This window comes from Hylobates moloch, unplaced genomic scaffold, assembly GCF_009828535.3.
Source record: "Hylobates moloch isolate HMO894 unplaced genomic scaffold, HMol_V3 SCAFFOLD_4, whole genome shotgun sequence".
In the NCBI taxonomy this organism is placed as follows: Eukaryota; Metazoa; Chordata; class Mammalia; order Primates; family Hylobatidae; genus Hylobates; species Hylobates moloch.
The window spans coordinates 28,100,202-28,116,141 of NW_026652279.1; the positions used below are offsets into that span (position 1 = coordinate 28,100,202).

Sequence of the window (15,940 nt, forward strand, 5' to 3'; positions counted from 1 at the left end):
GATCATTTTAGCGTCAATGTATTTAGCACTTGCTGAACTGGGCACGGTGCTAGAAAATTCAAATCCAGTCATCACGAGTAGGAAGTGCTTACTATTCACCTCTTTTATTGACGAAGAAATAAAAACTTTTTTTTTTTTTTGACACGGAGTCTCGCTTTGTCGCCCAGGCTGGAGTGCAGTGGCACGATCTCAGCTCACTGCAAGCTCTGCCTCCCGGATTCACGCTATTCTCCTGCCTCAGCCTCCTGAGTAGCTGAGACTACAGACACCCACCACCATGCCCAGCTAATTTTTTTGTATTTTTTAGTAGAGACAGGGTTTCACCATGTTAGCCAGGATGTTCTCAATCTCCTGACCTTGTGATCTGCCCACCTCAGCCTCCCAAAGTGCTGGGATTACAGGTGTGAGCCACCGCGCCCAGCCAAAACAAAAACTTTGAGGAAATAAGTAGCTTACTTTAAAGTCACAGTGGGATGTTGTGAAGAGTAGGCATGCAATAAATACTACTGACAAAGACACCTGCTTCTGCAAATTCCCTCTAGGTATGTTGAGGCAGCTGAGGGATTTATACCAAGGCATGAAACTGCTTTCCTTCATCTCTTAAGTAAAAGTATACGGCTGGCTGGGAGTTGGGAGTCCATAAGGTTCAGGCCACTTTCATGCTGTGTGACCTTGGGCCAGCCACCAGTCCTTGCTGGGTTTTTTTCTTCATCTATAGAATGCCATGGTAGACCAGGTGCACCGGTTTGACATGGAGCAAGTCTGGACCAGGAAGGAAGCCAGCTGGGTCTTGGCCCTAAGCACCACTGTGCATGGGGCTGAGGATCCGAGAATGGAGGCCTCCCATTTAGACCCCAAGCTGTCCCAACCAGCTCATTTCTCCTGTAGCCTGCATCCCACCACAGGCCTGGCTGGCCTCTGAGGTCTTGTTAAAATGCTGGGCCTTGGAGACCCTCTCTGGCAGCTCCCTTTCCATTAGGGCACCTTCTCCAGGGAGCTTTCCCTGACCTCCAGGACAGCGCGTGGCAAGTGCTGCCCACAGCACCGGCTGTCCCACACAATTCCAACCTTCCTCTAACCTTCTGTACCTGATCATCCACTATTAATTGGTCTTCACATTTGTATAACATTTTTCAATTACAGAGCACTTTTGCGGCCATTCATCTCTTTGAGTGGCAGCCTAAGCTGCTATTTATTGACACTTCCTGTGTGCCAGGCCCTTGGCTGGCCTCTTTCCATGCATTATCATGCAATTCTCAGAGCAATTCTGTGAAATCCACATTTACAGATGAGAAAATTGGGACTCAAGCAAGCCAGATATGTAGCCCTATTACACAGAGATTTGAACGAAGGCCCATGAAATAATCTGGGTCATCCCTAACAACAGCTTCTGAAGCTTTCATATGTGCCTAAATCACGGGACCTGGTTAAAAATCAGCTTCTCATTCCACTGGTCTTGAGTGGGGCCCAAGATTCTGCATTTCTGACAGGCCCCCAGGTGATGCCGATGCTGTCTGTTGAAGAACCGCACTTTGAGAAGCAAGGCCCTGAATCACTGGGCAATTTGAGACCCCAGGCTGGCAAGGCTGTTTCCTTATCTGTCAGATGGGTGAAGTAGCCCTGGCTTACATAGATGGAATGACTCCCGGATGATATAGTGCCGCGAGATGCCTGGCACACAATAGGCGCTCAATAAATGCTAGCTCTTCTCCTTCGATAGGAGCTGGCATGAGTCTGGGTACACAACAGATGCTCAATAAAGCCTTGTCCAATGGATTGAGCCTAGCATTTTTCCCGAAGGCAGAGAATGAACTGTATTATGTTTCCCCTTGGAATGAAGCCAAACTCAATATTAATTTCTTTCTTGAACCACGGAGTTTCAAAAAGAAATAAAGGCAAACTAGAGTGATTGCAGTCTGAAGCGAGCCTCTGTAATTTCTGTAATTACAGAATGAGAGCAAAGCAAAGCAGGCGTGAGCACAGCCTCATGGAGGGAGTGGGGTGGGGGTGGGGGGAGGGGAAGAGCAGGCCCTACTCCCCGACCCACTGCTCCCCCTCCTTGCTTCCCTGGCTTTTCAGGGCTCCCCACTCACTCCATGGCAGGGCCATGGCCTGGGACAATGGCAGCCCTGAGACTCCAGCCCTGGCCTCTGGGTCTCTGCCTAGGTCCCCACCCCACGCAGCCGCCTGTCCCTCTGATGCAGTGGGACAGAGGGAGATTGTCCAAGGCGGCTTCCACACACTTCCCTCCCCCTTGCCTGCCATCTGGTCCAGGCCTGGGCTGCTCCCAGCCAATCATCCAGCAAGGCCCATGGCCCACGGGCCCCACCTCCAGAATAGATCCTGGGTGTCGGTGACACTTCCCCCCACTTCTGCCCATCCAGCCACCCCCATGCAAGCCGCCATCATCTCTCTGGACTGGCAGCCTCTGATCATGTCTCCCTGCTTCCCCCTTGCCCCTATGCAGCAGCCTTTTCTGGGCAGCCAGAGGGAGACTCTTAAACTAACCATAAGTCAAATCTCCCCCACCACTTCAACCCCCACTTCCTCCCATCCCACTTAGAATGAAACCTGAATCCTTGCTGTGACCTCTGAGACCTGTGTGACCTGACCCCTGCCCACCACCTCTGCCTGAATCCATTTCCTCTCACACTGGACTCCGAACACCTTGGCCACCTTGGTGTCTTTCAAAAGTGCCAGGCTCATTCCTGCCTCAGGGCCTTTGCACTTGCTGCTCCCTCTGTTTGAAATACTGTATCCCAGAGAGTCCCATTTCTGGCTCCTAATTCAGACTGAATTTTTTTTTTTTTTTTTTTTTTTTGCTCAGGCCAAATAAAACAAGCCCAAGGGCCAGTTTTGACCCATTTTGCCACTTCTGATGTAAGGCTTCCAAACTGTACATGTTTTCTTTCCCTTACAAAGCATCTTGTCATTCAGAGATTGGCAGAGGAATTCTTTGTGCTTGGTTTGGCCCCATTTTTATCAATGGCTTTAACACTTGGTCACAGAGCATACATTGAGGAAGGATGGGATATCCTGGGAACGTTTTACCATCTTTCTGCCTGGAGTGTCTTTCACTAACTCCGTCCTTCCCAGAGGCCCCATGAGCGAGTCATCTTCTGGTTTACGAATCTGATCCCATTATCAGCCCTGCCCCATCCCTGCAGCTAGTCCCCAAGTTCCTTAACCCAGTGTCCAAGACCCTTCATATACTGACCTTCCTAGCTTCACACTGTATACTTTAGTACATGTGTTTCCCTCCACTTGGAACACCTTTTCTCTCTTTTTAAACCTGATGAACACCTATTCAACCTTCAAAGCCTTGCTCAAATGACCCCTCACCTAGGATACTTTCTCTGGCTGTATTAATGCATTTCTTCTAGGCCTACCATGTCTTATTCTTACACCTCTTGCAGCACTTATCACAGGGTATTATGATCAGCTATAGGCAGAACTATTTCTCCTTCTAGGCCATGACCTTGACAAGGGCAAGGGTCTTGTCTTATTAAATTCTCACACCCTGAGTGTCCACCCCAGCTCCATGCACATAGGAGGCCTCAGTAAGTATTTACAGAAATGAATCTTTCTGCTGGAACCTGTTAGTTCACTGATTCGGATTCTAGTGACCAGGGTGTAGTTCAGAATACAAAATGCTTGAAGAGATGGCTCCATTGTCGTTTCAGCACATAGCATGTGCTCAGTAAATACTTGCAGAATGAATGTGTTAGTGAGTGAGTACAGAGGACCTGACCTGTCATCACTGGTGGTCTCACATTAATAGTGCCCTTTGAACGTGGCTTTGGTGGAATTAAGTTAATCATGGTATAGTATGCACCTGAAGGAATGTGGAGCCGGATTCTAGGTCTGCAGAATGTTGTCACCTGATGAAGAAGAACTGGAAGACGCTGGAAGAAGGCTTTGGAAAAATGCCCAGATCGTGAGAAGGTGAGAGGTGTTTCTTCTGCCTGCTCCACCAGCAGGTAAAGGAGGCTGATCACAGGCTGGCGCTCAGGGCGAGGTGGAAGAAACGCGTGGTCTTGCCACTACAGACCCACAGAGCTGTCCTCCAACATGATCCAAGAGAGCCACAAAACAGGGGTGTGTCTTGGGAAGGGAAAAGTAACAACGCAAAAAGGTTGGTTCTCCTTCAGAGAAATGTTCTAGAAAGACAGCCAAGTTACCCTGCCGTGAACTCACACACACCTGTGCTTTCTGCATGTTATTTTTCATAGGAGAGGGAAGTGCCAGGAATTAAAATTGCCGAAGCACTATTCCCCAGGTGTGTGGGTGAGGCGCGCTTCCTGGGACCACTCCATTTAAGCATTGGGTCCCAGGCGTGTTCACTAGGAGGAGGCTCTTTATCAATTTCCTCCCATGGACCAGATGATTGAGATTTTTTTTTCTACCAGACTTTATTATAGAATAATTACTTTTGTATTAACTAAACAAACAAATGTACCACTCCCAGCTTCTGACTGGCCCAAGGTGCTGAGCTAGACCTCTTTGCTTTGGTACAAAGAGAGCCCAGAGCCAAGAGACTTGACATTTCTGTTAGCTGGTATTCCCCAGGGGGACTAAAAGGATGATTTCCATTGGAGTTTTTAAAATGCTGAAGACACTGAAAGACCTGAATAGTAAGCCCTTAATAAACGTTATTCGGTACTATTATTGTTGTTGTTGTAGCCTTCTGGGAAGTTGCGAATGCCACATTAAGAACAATGGACCCATACCCAGATGGTGGCGATTGCAGTGATAACAATGGCTGAGATTTCCTAAGCCCTATGTGCCAGGCATAGTTGTACATGCTTTACACACAGGATCTCATTTAATCATCACCATAACACTCGGAAGGAGGTATTATTATCTTCCCATTTTATAGATGAGGGTCAGAGAGGTGAAGTAACTCACCCAGCATTAGTAGGTGTTGGAGGGAGCCAAGGTCTGTCTGACTCAGCACCAGGGTGGCTTTGCTGCTGTGTAAGTCAAAGAGCCTTCTCCGTTCTAAATCCTCAAAGAAGTATGAGTTGTATCAATTCATGGCTTTACTTTGTTTATCTTCATATGTGCCACATCTTCTAAAAAGAAAACTCCAAATATAGTCATGTGGCTCCTCCTAGGGAATTATAGGCATTTGGCTGAATCTGAATACATATCCCCGTATTCCAGAAATTGGAAATCACATGTATGTCTTCTTTATGGTGAGGTCTTCAGAGCAGCCACCATCTCTGATCGTTCAGGGCTTGGCATGAGGAGGTGCTCAATATAGTCATGGAGAAGAACTCATGGACTGAACTTCCTGGTGAACCAGAGGGATGGTGCAGAGATTTAAGATTGCAGCAGGAACCCCCAAGCCAATGTAAGCAAAACATCTATTTCATGACTATGGGAATGTTTTGTAAAATCCAAGCACCAGCCTGAAGAAAGCCTGGAACTGCAAACTAGGAGCTTTGAGACTCTCTATCTTTTGATGTCTAGTTTTCTCCTTCCTCAGCAGACCAAATCTCACTCTGAGTACAAGATGGGCAGAGGATGGCTGCCCCAGAGTCCCCAAGTCACTGGCAAAACTGCCCTTCTTCCTGGGTCCCATGCCAAATTTCCAGGGAAGGAATTTGATTGGCTAGCCTGGGTCGGGTGGTCAGTCCTGATCCAAGGTGATTGGATCATTTTGAACAAATATGGCAGCTGGAGCCCACAAGGGTAGATCACGGGACAGTTAAGGGCATCATTGTTACCAGAGTTAATGGCCGAGGCTGCTCTCTCCTGCGTATCCCAAGACTCCCTGGTAGACCACAGAATCGGCCGCCTCCTACTATCCTGCCATTCTCCAGAAGGGGAGGTAGGCACCCTACTGAGTCCAGAGCTCTCTCTAACATTGCCATGCCCAGGCCAGGATCTAGATGGGCATCCAAGACCAGCCTGTGTGCCGTGAAGGAGTTCAAAGTGAGCAGGCCATCCCTGAGAACAAGGAGGAGGGGTGTTAGGAAAGTTTGGATTATCTGAAGATGGCCTGGTTCTCCGTGAACTCTGGGAGGAGATGATGGCGTTTGGTAATGGGGACTGCATGTGAGGGGCTGGAGGGCGAGTGCACAGCAGACTGGGCCCCCGCCGGGCAAAGCTGCGGGGAGGAGGCCGCGTGGGGAGGGCCAGGGCCACGCCGCACCTTGCTTTGGCTCAGCTCCCACCTCTGAGGGTCCGCAGACTGGTGCTTCACATGTTCTGGTTTGTTCTGAGGGTTCCATAAGTTTATTGTGTGTTATATTATTAATTTAAATCAGTTTTGTAGAACATTATAGAAATTTAAAAAGCACAAAGAAGAAAACAAAAGTCACTCAAAAACTAAGCATTGTAACCAGCTTTGGGTATATCCTTTCTTAAAATAGATGTGGGGGGAGGGGGCAAAATGGGATAATTTGAAATAAACTGTCTGGAAACCTGCCTTTCTCACCCCAAAACAAGGTGCTCTTTCTCGTGTTCTTACGTGGTCTTTTTGTAACATTTCCACAAGTTTGGATGGAGGACAGAGAAAAGTCTCAGCAGCCCCTCTGTTGGTTTCTCTTTTTCTCTGATAAAATTATGGAATGTCTTCTCCACGCTGCCCTCATCCCACCCCCACAGCTGTCCCGAGGGCAGCGGGCCCCACTCCTGCATGTTCCCAGCACCCCCAAGGGCCAGTGCCATGCTGCATGGACTCGCTGCGGCCACCCTGTCTGGGGACGCTCTGCGGGACACGCGCACAGCCCGGACGCCCTGGCAGGCTTCCTGCACCCCTGCTGCCCTCTGTAGGAGCTGCCTGCCTGCCCCACCACTGCTTCACCATCCCTCCTCTCCTCCCCTTCTCTGCTTTGCAGGATCTCACCCAGGGTGGCAGAAGGAGCCCTTCTGGAGCTGACCCACCCCCGACGACCATCAGGTAACGTCAACAGCTCCGGTAACAACATCCATGAGTGGAGTTCTGTCTCTTAAACAGGTTGGCGAAAAGCACTCTTGCAGCGATTACAGCTGAGTTTTGATGCAACTCTACAAGCCAGAGGGGATTGCCCCCATTTTATATATGGGGAAACTAAGCACAAACAAGAGCAGTACTTAGTAGTAGTATTGAGTAGTAGTACTGAGCAGTAGTACTCAGCTGGTAGAAGGCAGAGTGGAGATTTGAACTCAGGACTAGTCTCAGCCCAATTTCCTCCACTGTATTGTACCCCACACTGCCCCTGGAACTAAAAAGGTAAGAAGGCTGCAGAGTGTCAGTAGAACATCTTGGGGTGACTGAAGGCTGAAAGAGGTCATCTAAACCAGTGGCCCTTAGCTGAGGGCCAGGGCTGGGCTGCCAGTATAAGAATCTCCTTTGGCAGAGCTTGTTAAAAGTATAGACTCAGGGCTTCCTACAACCCAGTGAGAGATGTACCAGTGTCATCCTCATTTTAAAAGATAGGGGCACACAGAGGCTGAGTGTACTTAAAGTCACACAGCTCAAAAGTGGTAAAGTGGGGGCAGGGTGCGGTGGCTCACACCTGTAATCCCAGCACTTTGGGAGGCCAAGGCGGGTGAATCACGAGGTCAGGAGATCGAGACCATGGTGAAACCCCATCTCTACTAAAAATACAAAAAAAATTAGCCGGGCCTGGTGGTGGGCACCTGTAGTCCCAGCTACTCAGGAGGCTGAGGCAGGAGAATGGCGTGAACCTGGGAGGCGGAGCTTGCAGTGAGCCGAGATCGCGCCGCTGCACTCCACTCCAGCAGCCTGGGCGACAGAGCCAGACTCCATCTCAAAAAAAAAAAAAAAATGTGGCAAAGTGGACCGTGATCAGAGTTCATAAGTCCTAGGCTCTGTCGTCTTCACCCAGACCCCTCCGTAGTGGGGACACCTTTCTCTCCATTCAGCCACAGGTTGAGCTTCTTTCTTGCTCACCTGGCGATGGCTAGTATGGCCGCAGAGTGTGACAAGGCTCCCAATTGCATCCTTGGAGGCAAAGTTAAAGATTTTATGATTAAATACTTAATATTTCCTGTTGGAAGTTTGGTGGCCTCAGATTTCTTCTCTGAGCAGGACATACACAGAGGGTTGGACACAGATGGCCAGAGTTGAAGCTAGGCCAGGAAACATCGCTGTGTCTTTGGAAACAAAAGTCACCTTCCTTCCTCCAGGAACAAGGGCTGGTGAGAGGAAGAGGGCTTATAGAGAGCCTTTTCAAGCCCCTAGCTTGTTTATGGGTTATTTTGTTTTTGTCATTTTAGGGTGAGGCAACTCCAAGGTCCTACTCTCTTTCTGTGCCTGTCACCCACCCCGTCCTCCTAGGGTGCCCTTGAGCCGCAAAACTGCTGTCCACGTGGACCGGGGCTGACATCGCACGTCCATCTGCCAGGACCCCTGCGTCCAAATTCCGAGACATGGCGACCAACGGCAGCAAGGTGGCCGATGGGCAGATCTCCACCGAGGTCAGCGAGGCCCCTGTGGCCAATGACAAGCCCAAAACGTTGGTGGTCAAGGTGCAGAAGAAGGCGGCAGACCTCCCCGACCGGGACACGTGGAAGGGCCGCTTCGACTTCCTCATGTCCTGTGTGGGCTATGCCATCGGCCTGGGCAACGTCTGGAGGTTCCCCTATCTCTGCGGGAAAAATGGTGGGGGTAGGTGCTGGCCTGGGGACCTCCTGGTTACGTCTGGACCCTGCAAAAAGGATCCTGCTTAGGCATTTTTCTGGGGCAACTGTAGGAGAAAAGCCCCCCTAAAGACTCCAGAGGGAGCACCAGGCCCCATTTCTTGTTTCTTGTCCCTTTATCAAAAGATTCCTGAAGGACAATTGTCCTCTGTTAATGATACCAAGAAGTTCATCTATTCACCTGCAAAAAATGGGATGTATTTCACGTAAAGCTGTCCTTGGGCCTGCGGTTGGCTGTGGGTCCTGCTTTTGAGGCAGGTATAAAGAAATCCTGGATGGGGACCCAGACCCACGGCACTCCCTCTACCAGGGCAGGTCTTGAAAGTCTTGGGGCCACGAGCTGTCTTCTTTACCCTGCAGGAGCCTTCCTGATCCCCTACTTCCTGACACTCATCTTTGCGGGGGTCCCACTCTTCCTTCTGGAGTGCTCCCTGGGCCAGTACACCTCCATCGGGGGGCTAGGGGTATGGAAGCTGGCTCCTATGTTCAAGGGTAAGTCTGCAGAGCAGGGCCCTGGGTGGTGGTGCCCCTGCCCACACACACCTCTTCCCCTCTGGAGAGAGCGAGCTGTCTACCCAGACCAGGGCTGACATCACATATCCATCCACCAGGTGCATATCTGAGCATAGTGAGGGCTGTTGCAAGGGGCCAGGTGGCAGATGACAGTGCTGGTCAGAAACTAGGGAGGTGGGGGTGGAGAGGCCCAATCCAGATTCCCCCGCACATCAGCCTGCTCTGTCCTGTTAGCCCATTTATTTCCCCTCCAAGGGCTGGGTGTGACTTTCTTTGCCTCGTGCTCAGTGCCTGACAGGCACCCAGGTAGATACATGGTGAGTCATACTCACTGACTGAGGGCCTGGGCCCCTCCTCATCCGGCAAGCTGAGACCCCAGCCCTGCCTGCCACCACTCTGCACTGGGCTCCAGACCTGAGTCCTGGCCCCCTGGCTTGCCAGATGTACATGACCTTCAGCAAGTCACTGCCTCTCTCTTAGCCTCAGTGTCCTCAGTAATGCCTGTCTCCAAGATCAATAAGATTGTAGAAGTCGTGGAACGTGCCACGACAGTTCATGTTAATTCCGTATTAAATGGATGCCTGTCTGTGTTCCGCTCCCAGGCGTGGGCCTTGCGGCTGCTGTGCTGTCATTCTGGCTGAACATCTACTACATCGTCATCATCTCCTGGGCCATTTACTACCTGTACAATTCCTTCACCACGGTGAGTGGTCCCTTTGACCACCCCCTCCAGCAGGAGCCACACCCAGAGCCCACCGTCGGCCCACTGTGGCTACCACTCTGCTGACAAGGCCATTCCTCCAGGAGTGGGGAACTTGGTTTGTCTTTTGTGGGCCTTGGTCTCCCCACAACAGCCATAGCCTCACAAATTTAGGATCTCCTGTGAGCCAGGCACTCCTTGTAGGCTCACATCCAATCCTCACGACACCCCTCTAAAGTGGGTATTGTTAGCACATTTTATATGGACACAGACAGCCTGGGTTCAAATCCTGACTCTACTATATACCAGCTGTGCAACTTCAGAAAAGAGACTTAACCTCTCTGAGTCTCAGTGCCCTCATTTATAAAATGGAAATAAAATTAGAACCTACCCCAGTTCTTCAAAAAATTAAACATAGAATTACCATATGATCCAGCAGTTCTGCTTCTGAGTAGATACCTGAAGAAGTAAAAGCAGGCTCTCAAAGAGATATTTGTACACTCCTGTTCACAGCAGCACTATTCACAGTAGACAAAAGGTGGAAGCAAGCCAAGTGTTCACTGATAAATGAATTGGTAAGCAAAATGTGGTCTACACATACAATGGAATGTAATTCAGCCTTTAAAAGGAAGGAAATTCTGACGCATGCTTCAACATGGATGGACCTTGAGGATATTATGTCAACTGAAATAAGCCAGTCATACAAATAGTGTTTGATCTTGCTTATATGAGTTCCCTAGAGTAATCAAATTTATAGAGACAGAAAGTAGAATGATGGTTGCCAGGGGTTGTGGGTAGGGGGATGAGGAGTTGTTGTTTAGTGGGTGGAGTTGCAGTTTTGCAAAATGAAAAAAGTTCTGGAGCTGGATGCTGACAATGTTAGGCAATACATTTCTCACAATGTATTCCCATTGTTAAGTGACACATGACTGTATTTGCAGAGGTGTGGCGGGGTTCAGGGAGCTACATTATGGGTATACTTAATGCTTCTAAACTGTACAGTCACCAATAGTTAAGATGGTAAATGTTGTGTGTATTTTATCAAAATTAAAAAATGAAAGAAAAAAGTGAAACCCACCTCATAGGGTTCTTGTGAGGATTAAGGAGCAGATATGTGTAAGGAACTTAGAACTGTGCCTGGCAGAGAACAAGCCCTATAAGTGTTTGCTGGTGTCGTTGCAGTGAGAGTTAGATGGGCAAGGTCTCTTGCCCAAGGTCACATGGTGGGGAAGTAGCCCCGGCTGCAGCTTGGAAGGCTGTTCTCATAGTGAACAGGTTGAGGTTCAAATCTCAGCTCTGGTGCTTAGTAGCTGTGCACTCTCAAGCAAGTCACTGTCCCTCTCTGATCTGTCAAATGGGGATCATAATGCTACTTGCCTCCCAGAGCTGCTGGGAAGGGGAGGTGGGAGGAGGCTTGGGGACCATGAGGGTGGGCAGGGTGCACTGGCACCACTCATGCCAGCCCCTGGGAGCCCAGCGGGATGTGTCCTTATGACTGTGTCCTTGCAGACACTGCCGTGGAAACAGTGCGACAACCCCTGGAACACAGACCGCTGCTTCTCCAACTACAGCATGGTCAACACCACCAACATGACCAGCGCTGTGGTGGAGTTCTGGGAGTGAGTATGGGACCGTCACGGGATGGCAGGGACGGGGCATGTCAGCCAGAGCCCGGCAGGAGACAGAGGCCCCTCGGAGGGGTAACAGAGGAGGTGGTTAAAGGGGCTATGGTCATGTGTCACATCATGACATTTTGGTCATCAGTGGATCACATATGCAGTGATGGTCCCATAAGATTCTAATACCATATTTTTACTTTACCTTTTCTACCTCTAGACATGTCTAGTACCGAAATGCATTGTGTTACAGTTGCCTACAATATTCAGTACAGTCATGTGCTGTACAGGTTTGTAGCCTAGGAGCAATAGGCCACATACAATAGTATGGCTTAGGAGTGTAGCAGGCTGCACCATCTAGGTTTGTGTGAGTACACGCTATGATATGCACACAACAAAATTGCCTAACAACACATTTCTCAGAACATATCCCCGTTGTTAAGTGACACATGACTATACTTGCAGAGTTGTGGCAGGGCTAAGGCAGCCACGAGGGATGCTGAAGGCCTTTTCTCCCCAGAAAGAGTTGGACCATAGATAGAGCCATGAGACACACAAACTCCGACCTTTGATAGCGAAACCCAGCTACCTACAAAGCCACGGTCCAACAGGGAGAATACATTCCCCAACATCTCTGCCTCTAATCTCCTGCCAGTGCCTCCCAATGGTCAAACCCAGCTAGAAGCCAGAGGGCAGGGGACCAGATAAGGTAGCCATAGTCGTCAGCATCCTGGGGCCTGGCACAGAGTGGTCAAGGGGGAGAGTGGATCAGAGTCAAACGGAGGAGAATAACCAGCATAGCCAATTAGAATCACCTGGAGAGTCGACCACATCCTGATTCATCCTGAAAACCAGCACGATCTGCTTACGAACCTAGAGTCACTCGGAATAAACATGCACACACACTCTGGCCATAGCGAAGGCCGTGCTGATTGTATCTTCAGGGGAGTACCTTGTGGAGATGTGTGTTGGGGGACACTGATGTGACACAATGAGGTGCTGGGGCCCAAATCTCTCTGGCGTGAAGGAAGCATCCATGCTGGACAGCTCAGAAGATCCGGGAGCAGTCTAGAAAGTCCCAAAGCTCCTTGGATAAGCTCCCAGCAGGAGCTGTTCTCAGGCAGTGTCAGAATCAGCGTTGCCTGATCTCTTCATGGCCAATGTCCGTGGTTACATTGTTTCTTTACAAATAAAAATCAAATTCTGCTCCCGTGGGTTCTGCTTTCCGGCATCTCCCACATGCCGCTCTCAGGCACGTTCGGACTTTTCATTCAACCATTTATTCAGTAAACACTTCTTGAGCTCCTACTATGTGCCAACTGATGAGAGGCATGGACATGCAGACAGGCAATGGCACCACCAGGTGGCCAATGCAGAGAGGAGGGAAGCCCAGGCGGCTGGGCTGCAGGGACCTCGGGGAGTCCCCTGGACCAGCCCAGGTCGGGAGTGGCATCTAGAGGAGAAAACTGCAGGGCAGGCAGGTGCTGGAGAGGGACAGTGTGAAGGCTGGGAGGCAGATGAGGTCAGGCCAGGCCCCGGCAAGCAGCTGCAGTGAGTGCTGAGAGGAGAGAGAGATGCAAGGGCCTTGAAAGACTGGCCAGGGAGTTTGGGCTTCATTCTGAGAACAAGCGGGTGCTATTCATTGCAGTAAGCAGAGAAGTGACATGATCAGACTTGCAATTTAGAAGGCTCTCTGGGGCTGGAGAGGGGACAGAGCAAAACTGAAGGCAGGGACCCACTAGGAGGCCACTGGGCCATCCAGATGAGCAGAAGTGGTGGCTGACTAAGGCCCTGGCAGGTCCTGTTCTCTTTGATCTCTTGACCAAACAGCACTTTCTACTGATTAGTATACTGGGCCTCGCAGTCCCCAGCTACCTCTTGAATCACGGTGATGACGGTGTCAGCACAGTTCCAGGGCAGGGATATCGTCTGTGGCCATGCCCTGGGCACCCCTGGGTCACTCCAGCTCCCACCACCTCTGTGTGACTTTCTCCTCGCTCCACTGTTTGACCAGGCGCAACATGCATCAGATGACGGACGGGCTGGATAAGCCAGGTCAGATCCGCTGGCCACTGGCCATCACGCTGGCCATCGCCTGGATCCTTGTGTATTTCTGTATCTGGAAGGGTGTTGGCTGGACTGGAAAGGTAAGGGATATATGTTCACAGTGGGGACAGGAGGGCACTGGATAGAGGAACAGGTCTACCAAGGAAGCTCTGCCCACAACTCCCAGGAGTCCCATCCAACCTTGAATTAAGCAGGTCCCTTCGTCACTCGGTGTGTCAGTTTTTTACAGTGAAATGGGAATAATGACATTACCTTTACCTTCTAGGGCACTTGTGAGGATGAAAGGAAATAAATAGTGCAAGTCAGGTACGCAGCACAGTGTGAAGCCCACAGGGAGTCCCATGGGATTCCACTGGGCCCAACAGAGTCATCTCAAAACAGAGGGCAAATGTTGCTCCTGGACTGTTGAACAAACTTTCTCGTAGCATCTGCTCTGCATCAAGCCTTGTGCTAGGTGCAGAAACTCCAGAGATGACAGCTTCACATCCTGACCCTTGAGGAACAACAGAGATGAATAGCTTAATGGTTAAAGACTCAGGCTCTGTACTAAGCAGTCCGTGAGTTCAGATCTCAGCCTCACCATTTACTAGCTGTGAGGTCAGGCAAGTCACTTTGCCTCCCTGGAACTCAGTTTCTTTCTCTGTAAAATGGAGCTAATAATTAGACTTATCTGTTGGTTTATTATGTTGATCAGATGAGGTGGTGATTTTGTCAAGCACTCAGCACCTAGCAAGGGGGTTTGTTATTGCTCTTGTTTTTATTATCAGCAATTGCAGAGCAAATGCCAAGCTGGGATGTCCAGCCCAGGGACACCCGGGAGGTGGAAAACTGGCCTCACTCCACCTCTTCTCCCTTTCAAGCCCTACCCCAGGAGCTTGGGGGCAGAAGATGGCAGTCTCTCACTGGCTCTGACCTGAAGAGAACCCAGAGGACAAGTGTGTTGTCTCAGATCTTATGGCAAGTCAAGGGCAGAGAAGGGATTTGTACTGAATAAGCTGGGAGGCAGGAAGGTCAGAACTACCCAAGAAGTGGATGCAAGGTTCTAGAAGCAGTAGTAGAAACGAACCAAGCAGAACCTTAACAAATTCCACACTTGGGCAAGGGCAGAGCTGATGAAAAGCTGCCCTCGTTCCATCTAGTGGGAACTTCTGGACCCACTGGGTTCTCAAATTCAAGGCTGGTGTAAAAGTATCTCTGATCCATTCCTAGGACTAGAGACGCCGGAGGAGGGCACAAGTGTCTCCCAGTCTAACTTTTGGGAGCAGAAAAGTATAGGGCTTATGGGCTTTGGAAGGGTTTGAATCTCAGTCCCTGAGCTTCTAGCTATGTGCACTTGAGCAAGCCATTTCACCTCTCTGAGCCTCAGTCTCCTCATCTGTTCAATGGTCACAATAACAGTACCTTACAGGGTTGTCACGAAGACTGAGGAGATGAGTAGAATGCTTAGCATATGCCTTACACATAGTAAGCACTCAATATGTAGTATTAATTATAATCATTTTGGATTGGTAATTAGAGTTCCTGCTACATTAGGAGACTGGCCACTTTTTGGGGACAGAGAGTAGGGCCCCTCACTGCATATATTGAGGATGTCAACCAATCCATCCACAAGCATTTATTGAATGCCTACTATGTGCCTGGCTTCATGCTGAACACAGAAGGCACGGGGAAGTATGAGACCAAGGCGACATATAATAAGCCTGCGGTATGTCCTGATGTGACTGACCTTTCTGAGCAGTAGGTGTGACTGCACCTGATTCCAGACAAGAGAAAGTGAAGCTAAGAGAAAACACGACATTGACTCTAAGTTACACAGCTTGTGGGTGACACAGATGAGTCTGAATTCCCTTTTCCTAGCTCCAAGTACAATGGATTTTCTCTTGGATTGTGGCTGCATTCCTTAATCCTGCAGAATCTCAGGGTCAAGTCAGGGAGGTGAAGCTAAGCCGGTGAAGTGTCCGTGCTGACCGGGAAACAGGCTCACATTAGACTCTGAGATACAAAGGTCATCAAACTTGAACATTGCTATTCCACACTAGTGAGCAAAGACATGCAATTTTAGACAATGATGATCAATTTGGCAAAAAATAATTGTTTAAATGATGATACCCAGTGCTGGCCTTGTGACAGGAAGACACTCTCTGTAATGCCAGGTGAAGTTCCATTTCTCGAAAGCAGCAAGGTAATATGAATCAAAAGCCTGTGATGAATTTATTCCTTTTAACTCAGTAATTCCACCTCTAGAAATTTTTCCCAAGAGTGGTATAATAATTTTGTAGCTGAAGATTTATATACCGGGGTGTTTAATGTGGTGTTATTTAGAGTCACATAAAATTGGAGGTAATCTAAATGCATAACAGTGGAGAAACTTAAAAGAGAATGGTAGGAC

The 15,940-nt window shown here is 49.5% G+C and overlaps 1 protein-coding gene across 3 annotated transcripts in view; it reads left to right on the forward strand.

Annotated features, from left to right (window-relative positions):
* The window catches only part of SLC6A1 (solute carrier family 6 member 1), a 46,819-nt gene that overhangs the window by 16,369 nt on the left and 14,510 nt on the right, over positions 1–15,940 (forward strand). Inside the window, exons 1-7 of one of the 3 annotated variants that reach the window (XM_032149723.2) lie at positions 312–5,356; positions 6,849–6,910; positions 8,233–8,623; positions 9,016–9,147; positions 9,771–9,871; positions 11,378–11,487; positions 13,499–13,631. In XM_032149723.2, coding sequence (XP_032005614.1) covers positions 8,386–8,623; positions 9,016–9,147; positions 9,771–9,871; positions 11,378–11,487; positions 13,499–13,631 — 714 coding nt within the window. In that variant the 5' untranslated portion in view covers positions 312–5,356; positions 6,849–6,910; positions 8,233–8,385. Of the gene's footprint in view, positions 1–311; positions 5,357–6,848; positions 6,911–8,232; positions 8,624–9,015; positions 9,148–9,770; positions 9,872–11,377; positions 11,488–13,498; positions 13,632–15,940 lie in introns of those variants that run through there. The other 2 variants (XM_032149722.2, XM_032149724.2) reach the window with 2 other exon arrangements.